This window comes from Cyprinus carpio, chromosome A17 (assembly GCF_018340385.1).
Source record: "Cyprinus carpio isolate SPL01 chromosome A17, ASM1834038v1, whole genome shotgun sequence".
Taxonomy (NCBI): Eukaryota; Metazoa; Chordata; class Actinopteri; order Cypriniformes; family Cyprinidae; genus Cyprinus; species Cyprinus carpio.
This window is the reverse complement of record NC_056588.1, coordinates 6,571,868-6,592,441: the sequence shown is the minus strand read 5'-3', so window position 1 is coordinate 6,592,441 and position 20,574 is coordinate 6,571,868. Positions and strand designations below refer to the sequence as shown.

At 36.9% G+C, this 20,574-nt stretch overlaps 1 protein-coding gene across 4 annotated transcripts in view; it reads right to left on the bottom strand.

Annotated features, from left to right (window-relative positions):
* Positions 1-16,097, bottom strand: part of LOC109085577 (kinesin-like protein KIF13B) — a 42,287-nt gene extending 26,190 nt beyond the window's left edge. For 2 of the 4 annotated variants that reach the window (XM_042773771.1, XM_042773772.1), the window contains exons 1-6: positions 14,933-16,097; positions 10,646-10,730; positions 1,101-1,116; positions 906-966; positions 361-453; positions 69-249 (exon numbers count right to left, since the gene is read on the bottom strand). In XM_042773771.1, the coding sequence (XP_042629705.1) occupies positions 69-249; positions 361-453; positions 906-966; positions 1,101-1,116; positions 10,646-10,730; positions 14,933-15,002 (506 nt within the window). In that variant the 5' untranslated portion in view covers positions 15,003-16,097. The remainder of the gene's footprint in view (positions 1-68; positions 250-360; positions 454-905; positions 967-1,100; positions 1,117-10,645; positions 10,731-14,932) is intronic. The other 2 variants (XM_042773773.1, XM_042773774.1) reach the window with 2 other exon arrangements.
* Between the last annotated feature and the right edge of the window lie 4,477 nt (positions 16,098-20,574).

The following is a 20,574-nucleotide window of genomic DNA, read 5'->3' as shown; positions in this document are numbered from 1 at the left end:
TTTGTCTGATCGACATCTACAGCAGGAGTAAAGCTCAGAGATTAAACATAAGACACAAAAGGCTTCACCCTTTGGGGTCCAAGAGGTCCCGAACTTTCTCATTGTAGATTTCCATATAAGAGACTTCCACGGTGAAGCTCTCTCCCTCCCGCTGGTGTTGCACGGTCCGCTCAAACAGAGAACTGCAGAGTCTGGGGATCAGACCAGGCTGGTCCACCGAACCCATCATGGTGTACGACTTCCCCGAGCCTGAGGGAAATGACATGTTCAAATGTTAAATAATTATTATAAAAACGGTTGTGTTAAGAATGCTTTTAAAAAAAATGAGCAAAGGTCACTGTGAACAAAAGCATTACTCACCAGTCTGCCCATATGCAAAAATACAGGCGTTGTAACCCTGAAAGGCATTGTGCAAAAGACTCTCCCCAAGGCACTGAAACACTACATCTTGGCCTGTTAAAATATGATTATTAAAACAGGCTTCAAAATGATTCATTATGTGAAGGAGAGAAACAGTAGAAAACATGAGAAACCATGCATGGCTGTGCTGAAGCAAATGATGACATCTAAAATACAGTTTTAAAAAATGCCATAATGAAAAAAAAATTCATGGCCGTAAAAATATATATATATATTTTTTTAATCAAATCACTTTCTGTCCTGTAGATATAGAGTGCCATGACTTGAAATTGTACTGTAAACCTCTAAATGACACACTGTTGATTTTCTGGAAAAACACTGTTGGTACAAATGATCTTGACGTGTAAACAAAACCTTATCTTCACTAACACCACCAGCACCAGCGCAAAAAAACAATCCTAACAAGATGAAACAGATAAGATACTTGGTACTGAACCAAGAAATAAACAAAGTGACTTCTTCAAGAAGGGTTTCTAGAAACTGACCAGCAAACTTCTCTGTTTCCGACTCATCCATCGACCAAAAACAGTAGTCATAGGCGAAGGTCTTGACAAAAGAGAGACATATAGATAAAGAGAGATAAATAGAACTGTGTGTTTCCTTTTGTTCTATTCATATATAACTTGTATTTTGTATGATGCAAGCATGTTCATTTTAGACAGTAATGAGGGTCATCATACCTTTGGCTGACCCCTGCTGCAAGGTGATCCAAGGAGAGGGTGCATATAGGAAAAGACAGAAAAACAGAGCTTGTGTTAAAACAAATCACCTATGCATGTATTTTAGAAGAAAGCACAATCACAATGTGGCTAGGCTGAAGTGTATCATATATATATAGACTATCAAATAAATAAATATATATATTTATATATTTATATACAGTATATAAATAAAACTTTACTTTGGATGTGATATGATAATACTATTAATATCATTGTACATATACCAGGAATCAATATCATCGCATGCTTAGAAGAACACTGGAGTGCATAATATATACACTTACACTGGCAGCCAAAAATTTTTAACATTTTTTATTTGTCCCTTACACTCACCAAGGCTGCATTTTATTTATCAAAAAATACAGTGAACACCGTAATATTGTGAAACCTCGATGCAATTTAAAATAACTGTTTTATATTCTAAATTCAGCTTTGCCATCATAGAAATAAATTAGATTTTTTTTTTTTATATTCAAACAGAAAATAGTCATTTTAAAATGTAAAAATATTTCAAAATTTTTGGCAGGCAGTGCATAAGATTATTACAGTTCATTTTTCCCTGAATAAAATCTGAGCTTTATTTATTCCAGGAAGTTCAGACAAGCTTTAAAAAAAAAAAAAAAAAAACGCATGAATTGTCCAAATTTTGTGGACCCACTGACTCACAGCTGACCAAAATAGCATGTCATCACCATGAGCGCACTCAACAGGGACTAGGAACTGGCAGCTCTACACACAAACACACATCCTGAGTGAGTCCATGTCATCAGTTGTACTTTGCTCAGTGGACCTGAACACAAACAGACCGCCTCTCACTCAGAAAGCCCTGCCGTTTACAGGGTAAATACACATTTGGAGCCCTGACTCAAAGTTGTGTTATCTGTTCTGTAGAGGGCACCTCAATGGCTTTGCACGGCACTCTGTGAACACGATGACCCATATAAGCATTACTGACTGACTGTGGGAGCGAACTGAAGGATCCTAATTAATTCAGTTTTGGTGTTGTTCTCTGGGTAATGAAAAAACACTAATGCAAAATGCAAAGCTCTTTTCCAAACCATAGTGAGCTGCCTAAACAATGAACTAAACAATTTTTAGAATCTCATAACTCAAAACATCTTCTATGATGTGGAATTATTGCCAGTTTATACATGTCTCCTCTACATATAACAAAAAAAACCTATAATGACCATCTTAAGAAATGGTGACGCATTTTATGATCCCAATCTAGAAAATCTACATCCATGAGAGCTTATGGAAATCACCAAAGCATGTACAGCCATGCAGTTACACAGCGAGCAAACGAACTTGTGAGGGATGGAAAGCTGGGGCAAAATATGCCTGGATTCAGTTCCAACGACCCCGGGCTCAGCTTGTCGACAAAAATCAGACAAATGAAAACTCACCATCACACAACGACCACGCTGACAACTGAGAGATGATGGTCCCTGAAGGAAGTGTCAGACTGAGCGTCATCTTGAGGTCCTGGAGGAGGTCTGGCAAACGGGGTGGACAAACACACACGGCAGATATTCGGAAAGCTGTTGTGGAGACAGCTGTATATCTGGAACACTAAAAATAATGCTTCTGAGTGACAATCCCTCAACTCTGACACTGAAATAAAGATGTGGATATTCTTAGAAAATGATCGTGTCTCTATATTATCGGTTTCTCAAAATCTAGCCTCCCTATGCTTTCATCTATCACTGCAGGGCATAAATTGCATCTTACAGATAACATATTTCAGAGTTTAACAAATCAAATTTCATGCATCACAGGAAAATAACACATGCTTTCCAAGACACCTAAAGGACAGATGACTAATTCTTGAGGAGGAGGTCTCTACCAAACCTTCACAGCCAAGGGTGTAGCTTGTAGTAGGTATATGTGTAAGTGTAATGGCAAATGAGTTCACTGGTTTGTGTGCTACACCCAGACTACTGCTTGCGCTTGAAGCTCACGCTCCAGGCAACTCCTTTCCCAAACACTTGTTACAAGCCCTAGGGACTTTGACCTTGTACTATCTGGCAAAGTCTACACTAACTATACCCCTGGTTACATCTTATCAGATCTGATTCGCAAACATGACAAATACGATGACGTACAGTCTCTGATGGAATGGACAAAGTACTGAAATGAATCATTCCAAAAAAAAAAAAAAAAAAAGACACTACTTAGCAATGTTTCTAATTTTATCCGTCTTCATCATTCCGAGCACAACTGTATAGCTGTTCCAATAACAAGCTACATGGCTACTTTTTTGCTCATGCAACGTTGATTAAACATGCTCTGCTAAACAGTCTTCTCTTATTTATTTCGGGCTGAGAATCCAAATCATTTGAGTGAATTTCTTCATTTGGATGATAGGTCTGAACGAACCAGTTCAGATATATGATTCAGTGATGTCTTTTTTGAAAGCAAAATATTTACTACATTTCGACTCATTTATATAAGTAAGGTTTTTTTTATTTTAATTTAGTGTAACTGTATTTGTTCAAATTAATTCAGCATATATGTAGTTTTTATAGTTTCTGTGCTAGAGAAATATTGCTCTGATTGCAGAATATACAGTAATCTGATAACAAAAATTGTAATTAAATTTAAAAAAAATTAATACATTTTTTTAAAAAGACTGAATAAAGAAATCAAAATAAAACTAAAAAATATATTTATAAATAAAAAATTTAAAATATATATAAAAAGAAAATGAATCAATTAAAAAGAAAATAAACAGGTGTTTAGGTACAAGTTGGCGAAATTGAAACGCATGTTTATCAGAAGAGTTAGCAAAATAAAAATTAAATCAATTAATATAAAATAAAACAATTACATAAAAATAAAATAAAATAAATACACACAGGCGTTCAGGTACAAGTTGGAAAAGGTAAAATGGGTACTTCTTTTAAATTCATGTTTTTGACTGTCCAATGACGGTGGCCATGACAACCAAATGCCAACCTAAGGAAAACTGGCAGCTGTTCCTAAGTTCCCAGTCTGGTTTCCAAACATTGCTGGGACTAACCCCACAATGCATCACTCTGTGTTGTTCTAACACGGCTGTCCTGTACATCTGCACTGACTGGAATCGTCCCTGAGCCAACTGTACAAATGAAAAATGTGTATGCTGTGCCTCTACGCCTGTGCCTGTTTTCCCTACAGGAGACCGAGGCATGTGGTTGTTATTACCCAAAAAATGCCTCAGTGACAGGTGAAACCAATCGCTGAGAGACACTGAAGCTAGAACTGGGATCAGCACTGCGGTGCTGTTAATCACACGAGCTCTCTCATGATGTCACCGAGAAGCCTCGCGAGCTGTCCTGTATGTTGCTTTACGACATTGTTTTTATCGGAGTGTCAAAGGCTTCGATATACGAGGCAGCACAGACTGAGCAGAGTCCTCAGCTGCTGGGGAAGATGCAAACTCTCACTTTCTTTAGCAATTGCACACACAAAAACATTCATTTAGAGAGTGACGGTTTGGCAGCATGCAGCAAAGACAAGCTCACATAAGACCCTTCCCCCAAACCAGGAAAAATCTTGCAGTTAGGGCTGGACAAGCATTAACAAAATTATATCCACATATAAATTCAGAAGTAACAATTTTAGAGCAACAAGTTAAATACAGAAAAAATACAGCAAAAAAAAGGCATGCTTTTTACAATAAATAAATTAATAAATACTAGGAGGAACAATATACCAAGTAATTTTTTTAAGCTCTACCATTCAAAAGTTTGGGAAATATTTATTTTTAATATTTTTTTTTTTTTTTTACAATATTTATGTTTTTGATTAAATATTTTTTGATTAAATTGATTAAATTATTTTTGATTAAATAAATGCAAGAACTAATCATTGAATCACAAATAAATAATTTTCAACCAGATTGCTAAAAAAAAATATATTATATATTATAGATATATTATCATCTAGCCCTACATACTGCATATAAATTACTTTAGCTCACTGAAAACATGAAGTAATGATACCCCGAATGAATGAACGAATGAATGAATAATTAAATGTTTACCACCCGTTCAAAAACACGCTGTGGCAAAGTTTTGGCAAACACTGCCACAAAGGTCACTGGTTTGTAAAAATTAGACTTTGCTCGCCACACATTTACCACATAATAACAGCAAGTTCATCACAGATGGTTGCTTCTTTTAATAGTTGCACTTTTATTATCCAAGAAACTGTCTATAAGGGAGGAAGCTGCTATGAAAGACTGAGTCAACAGTGTCGTCCCTTCCCCCACTCTTTGTATCATTCCACTGGCGCTGCAAACAATGAGGAAATCACCACTCTGGCTCGGTGCTATAACAGTACACAAATGAAACCGAGACCAAAGCACCACAGGCAGAAAATAAAAACCACACTGACCCCACTGGAGGGAAAACCCTCCATTTACAGGCTTAAAAGTGGTGGTTGATTTGAGTCTACAGTCTAGCAAACAAGCCACAGATCTCAATCTGTCTTTGAACTGCCTCAAACACACATTTAATTCCACCGCATTCAACCAGTTTTTCTAGCAAAGTCAGGGTGCATTCCAGAAACATGCTTGCGATTCCATTTTGAGCTATTTAATGGATTCACTCGTTGCCTCAGTCCATCCTAATATTCCTAATAGGCTTGAATGCTTCAGGAAAGCATTTCCAACAGAGAACCGTTTAAATCTCTTCTTCGAGAGTGTATTGACCACTCCGGAGCAAAGTGTCGACTCAAGGCCAGGACTGTAAATCCCTATGTCTTTGTCTGCATTCTTGCAGGGGCAAGTCTGAGAACAAGGTGGAAGAAGGAATGAACCTTGATTACGGTCCACTGCAGCTTTCTCATGCTTAAGTGACATACGCTACGGTGACAGCTCTCAGTGCGGGTATGCCAGAGATCGAGGGTAGTGCCAAACACTGTCTAACACCTAATGGTTGGCGTTCACATGATGGAATAGTTAAGAAAGCCAACCTGACCGTGCACACGGATGCACATGAACAACCCTTCAGCTTTTGGGCTGAGGTCATTTAAAAAATGTGATTCCGCATCAGTTGCTTGCCAATGCTTGCAAAGATGACATTCTGTACTCTTGACCTAAATTATGATCCACTAGATATGTCCTAATGAATGTATGTGCACTGACAGACGTGGCTTCATGCTTGAACTTAATGCTTGAGCAGGCTGAGGGCAACACAATGCACTCTAGAGCACGACTTCCACATGATGCAGAGATGATTTTTCTCAGCTGAAACTGCCAAACTATGACTGAATGTTCTGGTAATTAAAGCAATAGCGTAACGAAAAGTACAATGTGCACAATTAAACTCATCAGTGGCGGTCATGAATGTTGTGATGCTAATCCAAGTCATTTTAAATGATTTGCTGAAATGCAGAGGCTGTAAGTATGCCTTGGGATTTGACTCAATCAAACATACAATATATGGCTCTATCACAGAGCTTGCCATCCCGAGCATCATTCAAAACACACAACATTCTGTAAATAAGGGTGTGCAATACAGTGCAATGAAGTTTGCAAGGGTAGAGCTGCAAGGGTACAATGAACAAAGCCGATACATATACAGTTGTCTAGGTCTGCAGGGTGTTTATTGTGTTTGAACTAGTTTGGAGAACTGCATACTTGGGATTGCTTGAGGACTTTGCTGAGTCTCTCAGGTGAGAGCGTGCCTTTAGAGGGCATCATATGAGAGTAATGAAAGAACGTGAAGGCAAGGTTGTGTGGAAAGCCCTTATATGGAGACGGTTTGGGAGTATTTTATGCATATGACTAACCTCGGGCACAAGGTGGCTTGTTTTGAATACTCAAAATGCATTAACATTAGAACAAGGTTAAGAAATTCATATGCGCCCACACACGTTGTGAATTAGGCAGAACATTTTCATGAAAAGTTTGAATGCGTGCATAAATTTGGATAATCTATCAGTACTGAATTCGACCCATTGTTTTATATAAATATAAAGTTTGATAACCGTTCTGATCCTATGAGAATAGCAGAGTCCACAATACAACTATAACTGTAGTGACAGAACAATATCATTGAATATTTTTCTTGGAAGTTTTTTTTCCAAGTTGACAAGCAATTATTAATTTCTATAAATGATACAGTACCTGAAAGGGACTTTTCTAAAACTACAATATTTCTATCTATCTATACTCATAAATACAGCCATATATAATCTTCTGGTAAAGATGCTTATTTCTCAAGCCTGGGTGTGTTCAATGCTCAATCCATGCAAAACATTCCCAGGAGCTCGTTGCAAGAATAAAACCTTTCAAATGTCATTTTCCTTTATTAAAGGAAATGGCAGGCACTAAGATTCATTCAGCCTGTGATGCCATCAGACATGCTGAGAGCAGTACAACCACACAAAGGATTGAAAGACGAATATACACTCACATATAAACACGGCATGTGTAGGGCATCATAAAAGCATGGTCTGGAATGCATTGTAGCACCTGACAAATCATAATTAATATGAAATGCCAGCAATAATCTGCATATGTAAAGTGACTCTGATCATGTGAACCTTGCCATTTGAGGCATCTGCATAGCAGGGGCCATTAACGGGGCCGGCGATTCAGCGCGGCACGACACACAAACTCAGCACCGCAATTAAACTGTCTGTTGTGCGAAGGCAGCAGGCGGCTCGACCATTCACTTCCAAGTTTAAAACCTGTTCAACCTCTGTCTTTGTTTGCACTGCACGACAAGAGAAAAGCAGAGGGGAAAAAATAATTGCGCTCTCTTGTTTACCCGCCATAAAAGTCAGAGGAAATGTTTATGGCCGACAGATGCTAAAGCTAGCTAGTATTTTCCCCTTTTTCCAGACACAAGAGCTCCTCAGCTATGGATGACCTAGGGTTAACCCTCCTTCTGCGTTTCCGTGACAACAGAGGGCAGAGAAAAAGAGAGGAAGTCAGACGGAGGAGAGTTATGCCCCGACACACGGCAGGACGGAGCGAACAGCAGGCTGCGTTAAAGAGAACTGCACATCCACATTCCTTTTTCCCTCAGCCCCCATCGTACGAGCCGACCAACCGAAACCGACAATGATACACACGCTCTCAAAGACCCTGCTCTCAGCTATCTTATGAAGGGTCCAAAACATAATATCTGACTGAGAGAGGAAGAGAAACAAATGCTGCTCTTGTTTGGAACGGAATACTAGCGTACAGCATACTACATGCTTCTTGATATACACTGAATATTTCTATTCAAAAAGAAGTTTGTGAAGAATTAAGTATTACGTCTTCATAACATTTTAAACAGTACTATTCTTTTTTTTTTTTTTTAAGGAGTAATAAAACATGAATGTTTAATTCCTAAAAAGGCCTTAATTCTTCATCTTGTACATGAAAGATAGTTATTTTTAATCCTTTTTTTTGCATTCTTAAAACTCAGAATCCGATAAAATAAAGAGTCAAGAAAAACTTGCTATAAACAGCAGCAGACATTACTTCTGCTTCATTACTCTGGAAAAGGAAGGGCAAATTGAGTGAAAAGCATTGTGGGATACAGTAGCCACTGCAGTATGCAAATGTAGTAGATAATTGTGTATTCTTCATACTAGTACTATGCTATTCCGAAATAAATCACAATGTTAGTAAATCTACACTACCAGTACGATTTTTAGTTTTTGAAAGAATTGCATTTATTTGGTTAGAGTAAAAATAGTAATATTGTGAAATATTATTGCATTAGGTTTTCTATTTTTAATATATTTATTTGATAAAGCAATTTATTCCTGTGATGGCAAAGCTGATTTTCAGCAGCCATTATTCCAGTCTTTAGTGATCCCGAAAACATTCTGAGCTCAGAAGCATTTCTTATTATTATCAATGTTGAAAAGTGAAACAGTGATACATTATTCAGGACTCTTTGATGATTAGAAAGGAAAAGCATTTATTTGACATAGAATAGAATTTTTGTCTTTACTGTCACCTTTGATTAATTTAATGCATCCTTGCTGGATAGAAGTATTAATTTCTGTAGAAATAATAAAATACCTAGCTGAGCCCAAGCTTTTGAACTACAGGTGCATCTCAAATTAGAATGTCATGGAAAAGTTCATTTATTTCAGTAATTCAACTCAAATTGTGAAACTTGTGTATTAAATAAATTCAATGCACACAGACTGAAGTAGTTTAAGTCTTTGGTTCTTTTAATTGTGATGATTTTGGCTCACATTTAACAAAAACCCACCAATTCATCTCAACAAATTAGAATACTTCATAAGACCAATAAGAAAAACATTTTTAGTGAATTGCTGGCCTTCTGGAAAGTATGTTTGTTTACTGTACATGTACTCAATACTTGGTAGGGGCTCCTTTTGCTTTAATTACTGCCTCAATTCAGTGTGGCATGGAGGTGATCAGTTTGTGGCACTGCTGAGGTGGTATGGAAGACCAGGTTTCTTTGACAGTGGCCTTCAGCTCATCTGCATTTTTTGGTCTCTTGTTTCTCATTTTCCTCTTGACAATTCAGGTCTGGTGAGTTTGCTGGCCAGTCAAGCACACCAACACCATGGTCATTAAACCAACTTTTGGCAGTGTGGGCAGGTGCCAAATCCTTCTGGAAAATGAAATCAGCATCTTCAAAAAGCTGGTCAGCAGAACGAAGCATGAAGTGCTCCAAAATTTCTTGGTAAACGGGTGCAGTGACTTTGGTTTTCAAAAAACACAATGGACCAACACCAGCAGATGACATCGCACCCCAAATCATCACAGACTATGGAAACATAACAGTGGACTTCAAGCAACTTGGGCTATGAGCTTCTTCACCCTTCCTCCACACCTCTGACGTTGTCTGTGGTTCAGGAGTGGCTTAACAAGAGGAATACAACAACTGTAGCCAAATTCCTTGACATGTCAGTGTGAGGTGGCTCTTAATGCCTTGACCCCAGCCTCAGTCCATTCCTTGTGAAGTTCACTCAAATTCTTGAATCGATTTTGCTTGACAATCCTCATAAGGCTGCGTTCCTCTCAGTTGGTTGTACATCTTTTTCTTCCACACTTTTTCTTTCCACTCAACTTTCTGTTAACATGCTTGGATACAGCACTCTGTGAACAGCCAGATTCTTTGGCAATGAATGTTTGTGGCTTACCCTCCTTGTGAAGGGTGTCAATGATTCTCTTCTGGACAACTGTCAGATCAGCAGTCTTCCCCATGATTGTGTAGCCTAGTGAACCAAACTGAGAGACCATTTTGAAGGCCCAGGAAACCTTTGCAGGTGTTTTGAGTTGATTAACTGATTGGAATGTCACCACATTCTAATTTGTTGAGAATTGGTGGGTTTTTGTTAAATGTGAGCCAAAATCATTACAATTAAAAGAACCAAAGACTTAAACTACTTCAGTCTGTGTGAATTGAATTTATTCAATACACAAGTTTCACAATTTGAGTTGAATGACTAAAATAAATTAACTTTTCCACAATATTCTAATTTACTGAGATGCACCTGTATACTGTATGTCAGATCTTCCGATTTCAACTTACCTGGAATCTTTCCCCAGGTTTGCCGTGTACAGATGTGTTTGATTCCCCTCCATTTCCACAACACATTTTGTGTTCAGGTCCTTTTCTGTTAGGAAAAAAGAAAGAAGAAAAACACATTGAGACAGGTTAAAGATCTATATGAGTTTTCAATTTGTTTTTGTGCTGTGTCACAAGCAAAGAAACCGGTTGTTAGAACATTAAAAAGGATCCAAAGCCACTAAACTGATCAGATGAAACAAATATTCTATGTAACTTCCACTCTAAATACATTTGTCCCATCTTGGTCATTTAGATGACTCTAATAAGACAATCATATGACCTTCCCAGTCATCCTGATTACGCAGTACAAAAGGCTGAAATCAAAGGATTTATTTCACAGCAGGAGAAGATGCTTGAGGACGGAAATCAAACAAGCATTCTGACAGAGAGTTATCCTGAAATCACCCACCACTATTCTCACAGGCAGCTATGAAAAGAATTCAGAGCAAAACCAGTTTTACAGACTCATGTCCTCAGATAGGATATTAAAGGCCATTTCAGGACAATCATAATCTCCGTTGAGAGGCTGTTAACTACATTAGCAAAAAAATCTGTGAAACTATAGCAATGATTCTACACATGCTAGATGCCACAGGGGAATCTTATTTAATCAGTGATTTTGCCAGCAAACCAACTATTTCTGCAAAAAAATTCAGATTTCTCCAAAATTTAATTAAATGATTTCAGTGTGAAAGTGCAACAAACTCATCAGCAGGTCATGAGATGCCACAGTTCTCACATGCCAAAATAATTTTAAGTCAATCAATATTTCATGTCCAATTATGTGTTGATTTGGAAAGTAGCCATGTAGTGGGATAATGCATGATGATATGTATTTTGCAATACTGACCAGCTTCAAATGTGGCATACACTGTCAGTGGACTTGTTTTTGCATTGCATTATTCAGTTTAAAACAGTGGAATAACTTGAATAAATTTTGGAAAAAGTTGCACTCCATATTGAATAGCTGGCAAACACAATTATTTAAATAAATTTATTGAATATTGATATTGAAGAAAGTAAATTAATGCATCAATTAATCTTTTTTTAGTCCTTTTTTAACTCACAGAAAACATTTAGTTTTGGTTGTATGACCAGATCCATGGTCAATGAACACAAGATCCAGTGACAACACAGCACCAGCTGTATAGTTCAAGTGACACTTCCATGAATTGGCACGAAACTCTCTCACACAGGGCATATGCCATTTGGCCACCCTTAATGTTGAACCCTGGGACTTGCTCAGGTCTCAGCTTGGCCGGAGCTGTCACACTGACAGCAACAGCGGGAAGAACCTGCAACAGCATTCCTTCAAACACTATGTCAGCAGCAGCCTGTTGCCATAGCAGCTTCCGGTCCAAATAAATAGATTCCAAATAAAGTTTTGCAGTTTGGTCGGCTGAAAGTTTATGATGCACTCCTGACTGCTTTCAAACAAAAGGAACGGCCTAATACTAACACACCAAATCCGACAGCAGGCCAAAGCATGTATGAAACTACCAAACTCTCCTACTGACAACAACAGGGAAGCGGAAAGCATCTGCAGCTGACTCAGAAATCCTTGGAAAGGATGCACTCTGAGGCCACACTAGCTGTGACAACTTCCTGTTGGAGCAGGAACCCTCTCAGCATCGGTGGCCAAGGTCCAAGGAGGAGACCCATCTGGATTTACCACAGCTGGCCAGTCCAAAAATCTGAATTTCCTGCATTATGTCACTCAGGTGAGAGAGATAAGCACATGTTATCTTGGCAACAGTGACGAACTGGAAAGACTGACAGAATCCTGAACACAATAACACAAAAACCAAGCGACTATTTATCTACAGTGAACAAAAAAGCAGTGACAATGCCCTGCTGCAGCTCATTTCTATAATTATTTGCACAAGTTTATAAAGTAAAACTATTAATAATGCACGGTTCAGTTAGTTACATGAAACTGTAACCTCATTCTTCAGGCCATACGAGAAGGGAATGAGGCAATTGGTGTCCTCAACTGATGTGGTACACCGGGAAATCATTAACTATTAAACCTCTATATCCCTTAAGCCACCAAAATGTTTTTGAGAAATTATCTTTACATAGTGTGTGGATTAAAAATGAAAATTTTCTCAGAAGGACCCAAACTCATTTGGCCATGGGAACATGTTTGGGTTATGCAACGTTTGCAGATAGTCCATTCAGACTCCCTTCCTGCCTTTGTCCAAAACAGAGAGAGAGAGAGAGACAGTGCAAGTAAAACAAAGTTAAGTAGAGACTTTCAAATACAAGTTCTCTATGTCTTATGAAATAATGCCTTGAAAAGTCTTTGGAATTTGAATAATACAATAACGAAGGTCTCACTTCCAGCATTGCAAATGGAGACTGGGAAGTGTTATGTGACTGGGAAAGCTCACACAGGCCTTCAGCACACGATCAGTGCTTGAGTCTTGTGACTGAATGTTACGCTCCAGTCGCACACGTGACCGCGTCACTACAATGCAGCAAATATTTCACGCTTCCGTGGCTTTACCCAGACCCTCTTGAGACACACGTTCTCCCACAGCAAGACCTGCTTTAAATGTCATGCAAGTATTCATGCAAATCATCTGGGAGAAGAAGAAAAGGTGAAAAGAACGAGGGAAATTTTATTTAACAGCATGCATGACATTGATGTGGTGTCCTCTAGACAGATAGACAGATGGAAAGAGAGAAACATGTTGCATGTATCATACAAACAGAGTTTCTATGGCCACAGAAAACCTGGAAACAGATAGCTGACAACTTCAAGCAGTGTAACATGTTATAACTGATCTCTCAACCAATCCTTCTATAAATGTTATATGATCGATTATATGTAGGCTATACATATTTTGCGCTTTTAATAATGCACTTTATTAACTTAACTGAATATCCTGATGTAATATAAAAAAGTTTACGTGTCATCTGACCTATAATACAGTTTTAGATAGATAGACAGATAGATAGATAGATTCCTTGTGTGTGTAAACTTGCCAATAAAGCTCTTTCTGATGATAGATAGATAGATAGATAGATAGATAGATAAATTCTTGTGTGTGTAAACTTGCCAATAAAGCTCTTTCTGATGATAGATAGATAGATAGATAGATAGATAGATAGATAGATAGATAGATAGATAGATAGATAGATAAGATAGATAGATAGACAGATAGATAGATAGATAGATAGATAGATAGATAGATAGATAAATTCCTTGTGTGTGTAAACTTGCCAATAAAGCTCTTTCTGATGATAGATAGACAGATAGACAGATAGATAGATAGATAGATAGATAGATAGATAGATAGATAAATTCCTTGTGTGTGTAAACTTGCCAATAAAGCTCTTTCTGATGATAGATAGATAGATAGATAGATAGATAGATAGATAGATAGATAGATAGATAGATAGATAGATAGATAGATAGATAGATAGATAAATTCCTTGTGTGTGTAAACTTGCCAATAAAGCTCTTTCTGATGATAGATAGATAGATAGATAGATAGATAGATAGATAGATAGATAGATAGATAGATAGATAGATAGATAGATAAATTCCTTGTGTGTAAACTTGCCAATAAAGCTCTTTCTGATGATAGATAGATAGATAGATAGATAGATAGATAGATAGATAGATAGATAGATAGATAGATAGATAGATAGATTTCTTGTGTGTGTAAACTTGCCAATAAAGCTCTTTCTGATGATAGATAGACAGATAGATAGATAGATAGATAGATAAATTCCTTGTGTGTGTAAACTTGCCAATAAAGCTCTTTCTGATGATAGATAGATAGATAGATAGATAGATAGATAGATAGATAAATTCCTTGTGTGTGTAAACTTGCCAATAAAGCTCTTTCTGATGATAGATAGATAGATAGATAGATAGATAGATAGATAGATAGATAGATAGATAGATAGATAGATAGATAATTCCTTGTGTGTGTAAACTTACTTGGCAATAAAGCTCTTTCTGATTATAGATAGTTACATTTCCCATGAACTCAACCTGGTCATGTGACCCAACACACATCATTACTGGCATACATATAGAATCCAGCATGGTCTGATCAGAAGGACTTTCTCAGAATATTCTCAAACTCCATTACTGATCACAAGATTAAAAGGCCGTGTCAAAACATAGTGTGCTGACTAGCTAGACAGCCTTTTGAGGACCACTGGGACGATTCAAACTACAGGCTGCATGTGAACTGTGCTATCAGGTGACAGAACTGAAACTCGACCCACCTCTCCGGTTCATGGGCCGGACCCGAACCGCCACCTTCACGTTGGAGTCGTTCAAATTAGCGTCGCCCATGATGTCTGTCGATATATCCACGTGTTAGAAAACGATCGAAATGCTTCCTGACAGCCTCGAGTTCATAAAATAAAACTCATCTAGAGATGCCTGTCACAGGAGTCCCGAATAATCTGTGATCTGTGAAGCGTGTCGTGTCCAAAAATGGCCAGCATCGTCCTTACTGGGTTGATTTTCTCCGTTTTGAACGGCACAGTTAAGACATTGTCGCTTTTAAAAGCGTAAAAGAAAAGTTTAGTGGAATGTCTTGACAGCTGGAGACTTCGTTGGATCAAAAACAAGAGTCGAAAGCAAAATTCCTGTCACACTCACACTGGGTCAAACTGCAAATGTCAAGACTTCTGTCCAGCAGGAAACCGGGTAACTAATAAGTAAGCAGGGTTTAAATAATGCATGCCTGGCTGTGACAGTCTAACAACCACATTTTGCTTAAAGGAGGGTTTTCATTTAAAAACAAAAACAAATAAATAATATATCCCTGCAGGTGTTTTAATCCCGGAAAACACTGCAGACCTATTTAAATGGTGGTTTAATCGTATCTATCTAGGTAAAGTGCAATACAGGCAGATCTGAATAGTGTTTTATATCAAACAAATAAGACAATGTTCGCAATGCATTACGCTATCAAACGCTGATCTGTCAGTGCAGCACTTTTACATGCACGAAATGGCAAGCAAACCGGATTTAGACAGAAAGACCATAAATGTAAATGTCAATGACTGAGAAAACACAAACAAAAATAAAATCCGAAAATCCTAACGTGGCAATTATTTCCGAAATCTGATCGCGAAAGGTTGAAATGGTAGGAGATCGCACAGCATCTGAGGCGTGTCTGTTGAATTCTGATTTCTTCTTTTCAGGCTGGGTCCAACTTCACGAGCTGATTAAAACGATGGCGCTGCTCTACAGTCCCATCCAGTTCGGCAGATCTTCAGGATTAATATCCAATATGACGGAGACAAGATTCTACAGATTTAGCGAATCCGGGAAAATGAAGGTTGGACTGATTTAAGGACTCCAGCGTGGATGTTAGCCGCTTTATTTCAGGACTGAGCCGCGTGAAGCCAGTGATGTTGACGCCCAGCGGAAGTTTAAATTTCAAAGTAAAAGTCTTTAGAAATACAACACAAATAAAACTATTAATAATGTAAATCATACATTGACCAATGTATTAGTATTATTATTAATCACCAAAAATCACCAGTCATATAATATTAATAATAATAATAATAATTATTATTATTATAACAGTAGTAGTCGTACTATAAGCTTTTTTTTTTTTAATTACATGTATATTTCTCAAGTCAGAACTGAAACTATCCATTCACGATCAGCTGATCTCCTGGAAAAGCTTTTCAACCTCCGATGAGGAAGAGCTGATTGTGTTTGGAAGTTCATGCCAATGTGGTGAGGTCAGATATATTTCGGTAGCTTTCCCATTTAAGTCCACCTTTTTAATCGTTTACAGACATTTTTATATCCTATCCATATAAAGCTGGATGTGCCGAATGCTCACATAAAAGAAGGTTCTTCAATACTACTTAATTTGAGGAGGTTAAATACTGCCAACATAAGATGTCTACTTTTACTGATAGCACAAATAAATGCAGCTATTACATTCTGTGAACATTAGTTTTCTTCAAACCCGTTTAACAGTCTCGTTTTCATTTGTTCATGGACATCTACATCTCCTATTCATAACAATCAAACTCAAACCCAAAACAAAAAGAAAAAAAAAAGAAAAAAAACCACAATTAACTCTTTAAATTATTGCAAAGATATTTTATAGAGAGGGGACATTTGTATGTCAGATAGCAAAAGAGGAGGATTTTTAGATGATGAAAACTTAAGTTATATGTAGCCTATTTGAGATAAGGATGTGTTGTCCCTCTTGGTTATGTAATACTGTTATGTCCCACTAGAGGATGCTGAATTCTCAAATAAAACCACCCAAATTTACGTTCATGTGACCAAAGGGATACAATGGCAAATGATAAATGTAATAAATTTGCTTTAATTTTTAAAATTATGATTCACTTATATTAAAAAGTATCTTGTATCTCACATGAAAAGCAAAAAGAATTATTATACTATCAAAAAGTGCCAAAGAAAAAGTTCTATTAAGACTTGTAACTAAGTTTGCTTGAAGCTGAGTCATTGGTCTTGTAGAAACACACCCACTGCACTTACATGAGTAAGTCGTCTGTTACTGAAATGTCATGGTCCACCCTATACATAAAGGTTGAAAATAGGAACAATAATTGCAGATGAAAGAGTGCCTGTACTTTAGTGAAAGTTTAATTTGTTCTTCCGGGGGAAAAAAAAGTTGTATGCACACGTTCATGTATCAGCTTTGCAGTGAAAACATGTCTGCTCAAGAACAAAGAATCACAAGAGAAAACCCAACAAAATTAATATAGCTGTCTATGGTAATAAGGGCAGAAATGTAAATACAATTTGACGTTTGCTGATTGTATCATTTATTTGGAGTTGCCGCAATTGTGCAATTATTGGAAAAGACCCTATTAAAGTCTAAATTAGATTTAGATCAGCTTAACGAACAAATCATATCCATTAATCACAATGTAAGTAAAATTCCACAGTGAAATTGAATCCTCGTGTTTTTTTCAGGATCTATGACTTAATCATTTCAGTCTGGGTACATACAGTGCACTTTGAAGCTTGGTAATTTAGTGTAAATGTTAGAGCGTGAGGGGTCTGACGGGGCCTGAGAGGGAACTCCTGTGATCTGTGTGGCTACGAGAGGAGGGGCCTTCCAAGGGAAAGGGCATCTGCTTTGAATCCCACCACCCCACTGTTATGCTTTCACCTACTTCAGACCTGAAGATTCGCATTCACTTCAGACCAGTATTAATGAGCACATTTCCATTGCATTATTATGGGTAAATATTTGTTTGTTGTATAAGATTAGGCAAACCCAATCAGAGGTCAGAAACATACTACATGTGGTGGTAACAAACCTCCATGGAGGTGATAGAGTTACAGTAACCTTCAAACCCTTTGTGTCATCAAACCAGATGTGCTAACTATTCTAATAGCTAATAGAAGATTAACTTATTTAGCAACACTCTTCTCTAACTGTAGAGAATACAGTTCCATGATTAAAAAAATAAATATTAATAGAAACTATAGACATTAAAAAAATCATAAAAATGGGAAAAACAACTAAATTACTAAAACTAACTAAAATGAAAATTAAAAATATAAAAATAAATATAAAAATAAAAATGAAAATATAAAAATAAAAAACTCTGGACAATAAAATGCAGGGAAAATCCCATATACATTACCATTCAAAATTGTGAGGTCACTGTTTATTTTATTTATTTATTTATTATTTATTGGAATGAAATTTAATTAACTTTTATTTTGCAAAGAAGAATTAAATGTATAAAAAAACAGTAAATAATGTTACAAATAATGCTACAAAACATTTCTACTTTAAATCAATTTTATTTTTAAAAACTGCAGCAAATCAGAATGTTAGAATTATTTCTGAAGGATCATGTGACACTGAACACTGGAGTAATGATGCTGAAAATTCAGCTTTAGCATCACAGGAATAAATTATGTTTAAAATATATTAAAATAGTAAACTGATATATTAAATTGTAAAAATATTTCACAATATTACAGATTTTTTTATCAAATGAATGCAGTCTTGCTGAGCATAAGATCTTATTGACTTCTGAACAGTTACATACAAAGACTAGAATAGAGAATTGAGGGTGGGCTATTTTGACAAAGTAAAAATATTGTTTCTATTTGTGCACTGCAAGCTAACTACAGTATGCACTCATAATTACTTGTTTTTTTGTAACATTGTTTTTCACACATTAAATGCTGCTCAGTCATGATGATTTGACTCCTAATATCTTGATTAGAAAACCATCAACTATCACTAACAAACATGAGTAAACACCCGCAATGGGAACTTTATGTTGACTTTTCCTCAACTTAATTCATCTTTATTATGAAGAGAGATAAGGGACAGTATGCCGTGTAGGCGAAGGTCTTCTGGATTACTGGCCCCAAGGCGGCTTATCGTGGGGGTTCGTTAAGATGACACGATTAAGATAATTGTTCCGGCAGCTAATCAGACGGAAGCATGGCAGGCAGAGGGTTCGATTTCAGAGACGACACTTATCTTTAGAGAGAGGGCTCAGAGGGGGGTAGGTGGCATGGGTAATCAATTAACTGTTCCCAAGCTTAGAGAGGTGCTATCTTATGAATGGTCCTGTCCACAATAATACAGAGAGGAGATGATCTAAAGCAGAACATATGACAACAAGAGCACTCACCGCAAATGCTCTCAAATTAGTGTTTCATTATTTTTCACACTTTAATGACTGTAAATGTGACTGTTTGGGCTATTGACATAAATATAATTAACTTTGTACCCTTTTTAGCATGCAAAAACCAAGCTTGAAATCACAGGAATTATGAATCATAAACCTGAGAAGGTGAAAGCAGAGGTAAGGAGGTAGAAACATACATCAGCAGCTTTTCAGCAAAAAATCTGAAATGAAATGCGGTCTCCTGTCCTGTAGAGAATGCAGTTGGAGCTGCGCTGCTCTGTGTGTTAGATGACTCATACTGTGCGAGAGCAAGATTAGTAAATTGGAAATGGGTTTCCAGAAAATCGGAGGTGAGCAACCTTCTTCTCTCGCTCAGCACGATGTTGGTTTTCATTTCTCAGCTTTGTCTTCTCCAATTTTTTTCTCCCCTTTATGTTGTCTGGTCAAATTATAACCTAAAAAACAAAAGACACGTCAATGTCTGGGAGATCACGTAGATATATATATATATATATATATGTGTGTGTGTGTGTGTGTGTGTGTGTGTGTGTGTGTGTGGTCACACTTTAGTTTGGGGACCAATTCTCACTATTAACTTATTACTTGTGCCTCAATAAATTCCCAATTTGCTAATTATTAATAGTTAGGAGGGTAGTTGTAAAAGATGTAAAATATGGTAATGCAGAATAAGGCATTAATATGATAATAAACAACCAATATGCTTGTAGTATGTGTGCTAATAAGCAACTAGTTAATAGTGAAATTTTTATGTATGTATGCATGTGTGTATATATACATATATACTCTATTTTTAAGGGTGTTTTACACTTCAGTTCTCTTGGTCTGGATCAAAAAGTAAATGATCCATTTATTCATTTTAAATATTGTAACCAAAAACACAAAGCAAAAGGCATAAGGATATAGTCACAGTCTAACTGGACAGCTTTAATGAGCACCTGAGTTTGGAAGAGGACAGAGATGAGCCTTTTCATGGGTTCTCGGTTCACTTGTTTGGGGCACACCAAGGATGGCAGTGTTCACACTTATTCAAATGAACAGCAGTTTGTTTTAATCAAACCAAACCTGCCGAGTGTAAACATGTTCTGTTCTAGAAGTGTATATATAGATTACTAGTTGAGCCATGATTAATTGGGTGAATCTCACAGAAAACATTAAGAAATGTCTGGATCATATCACAAATTCAAAATAAATAAATAAATAACATTTTTATTTCATTTTACAGCAAGGACGGT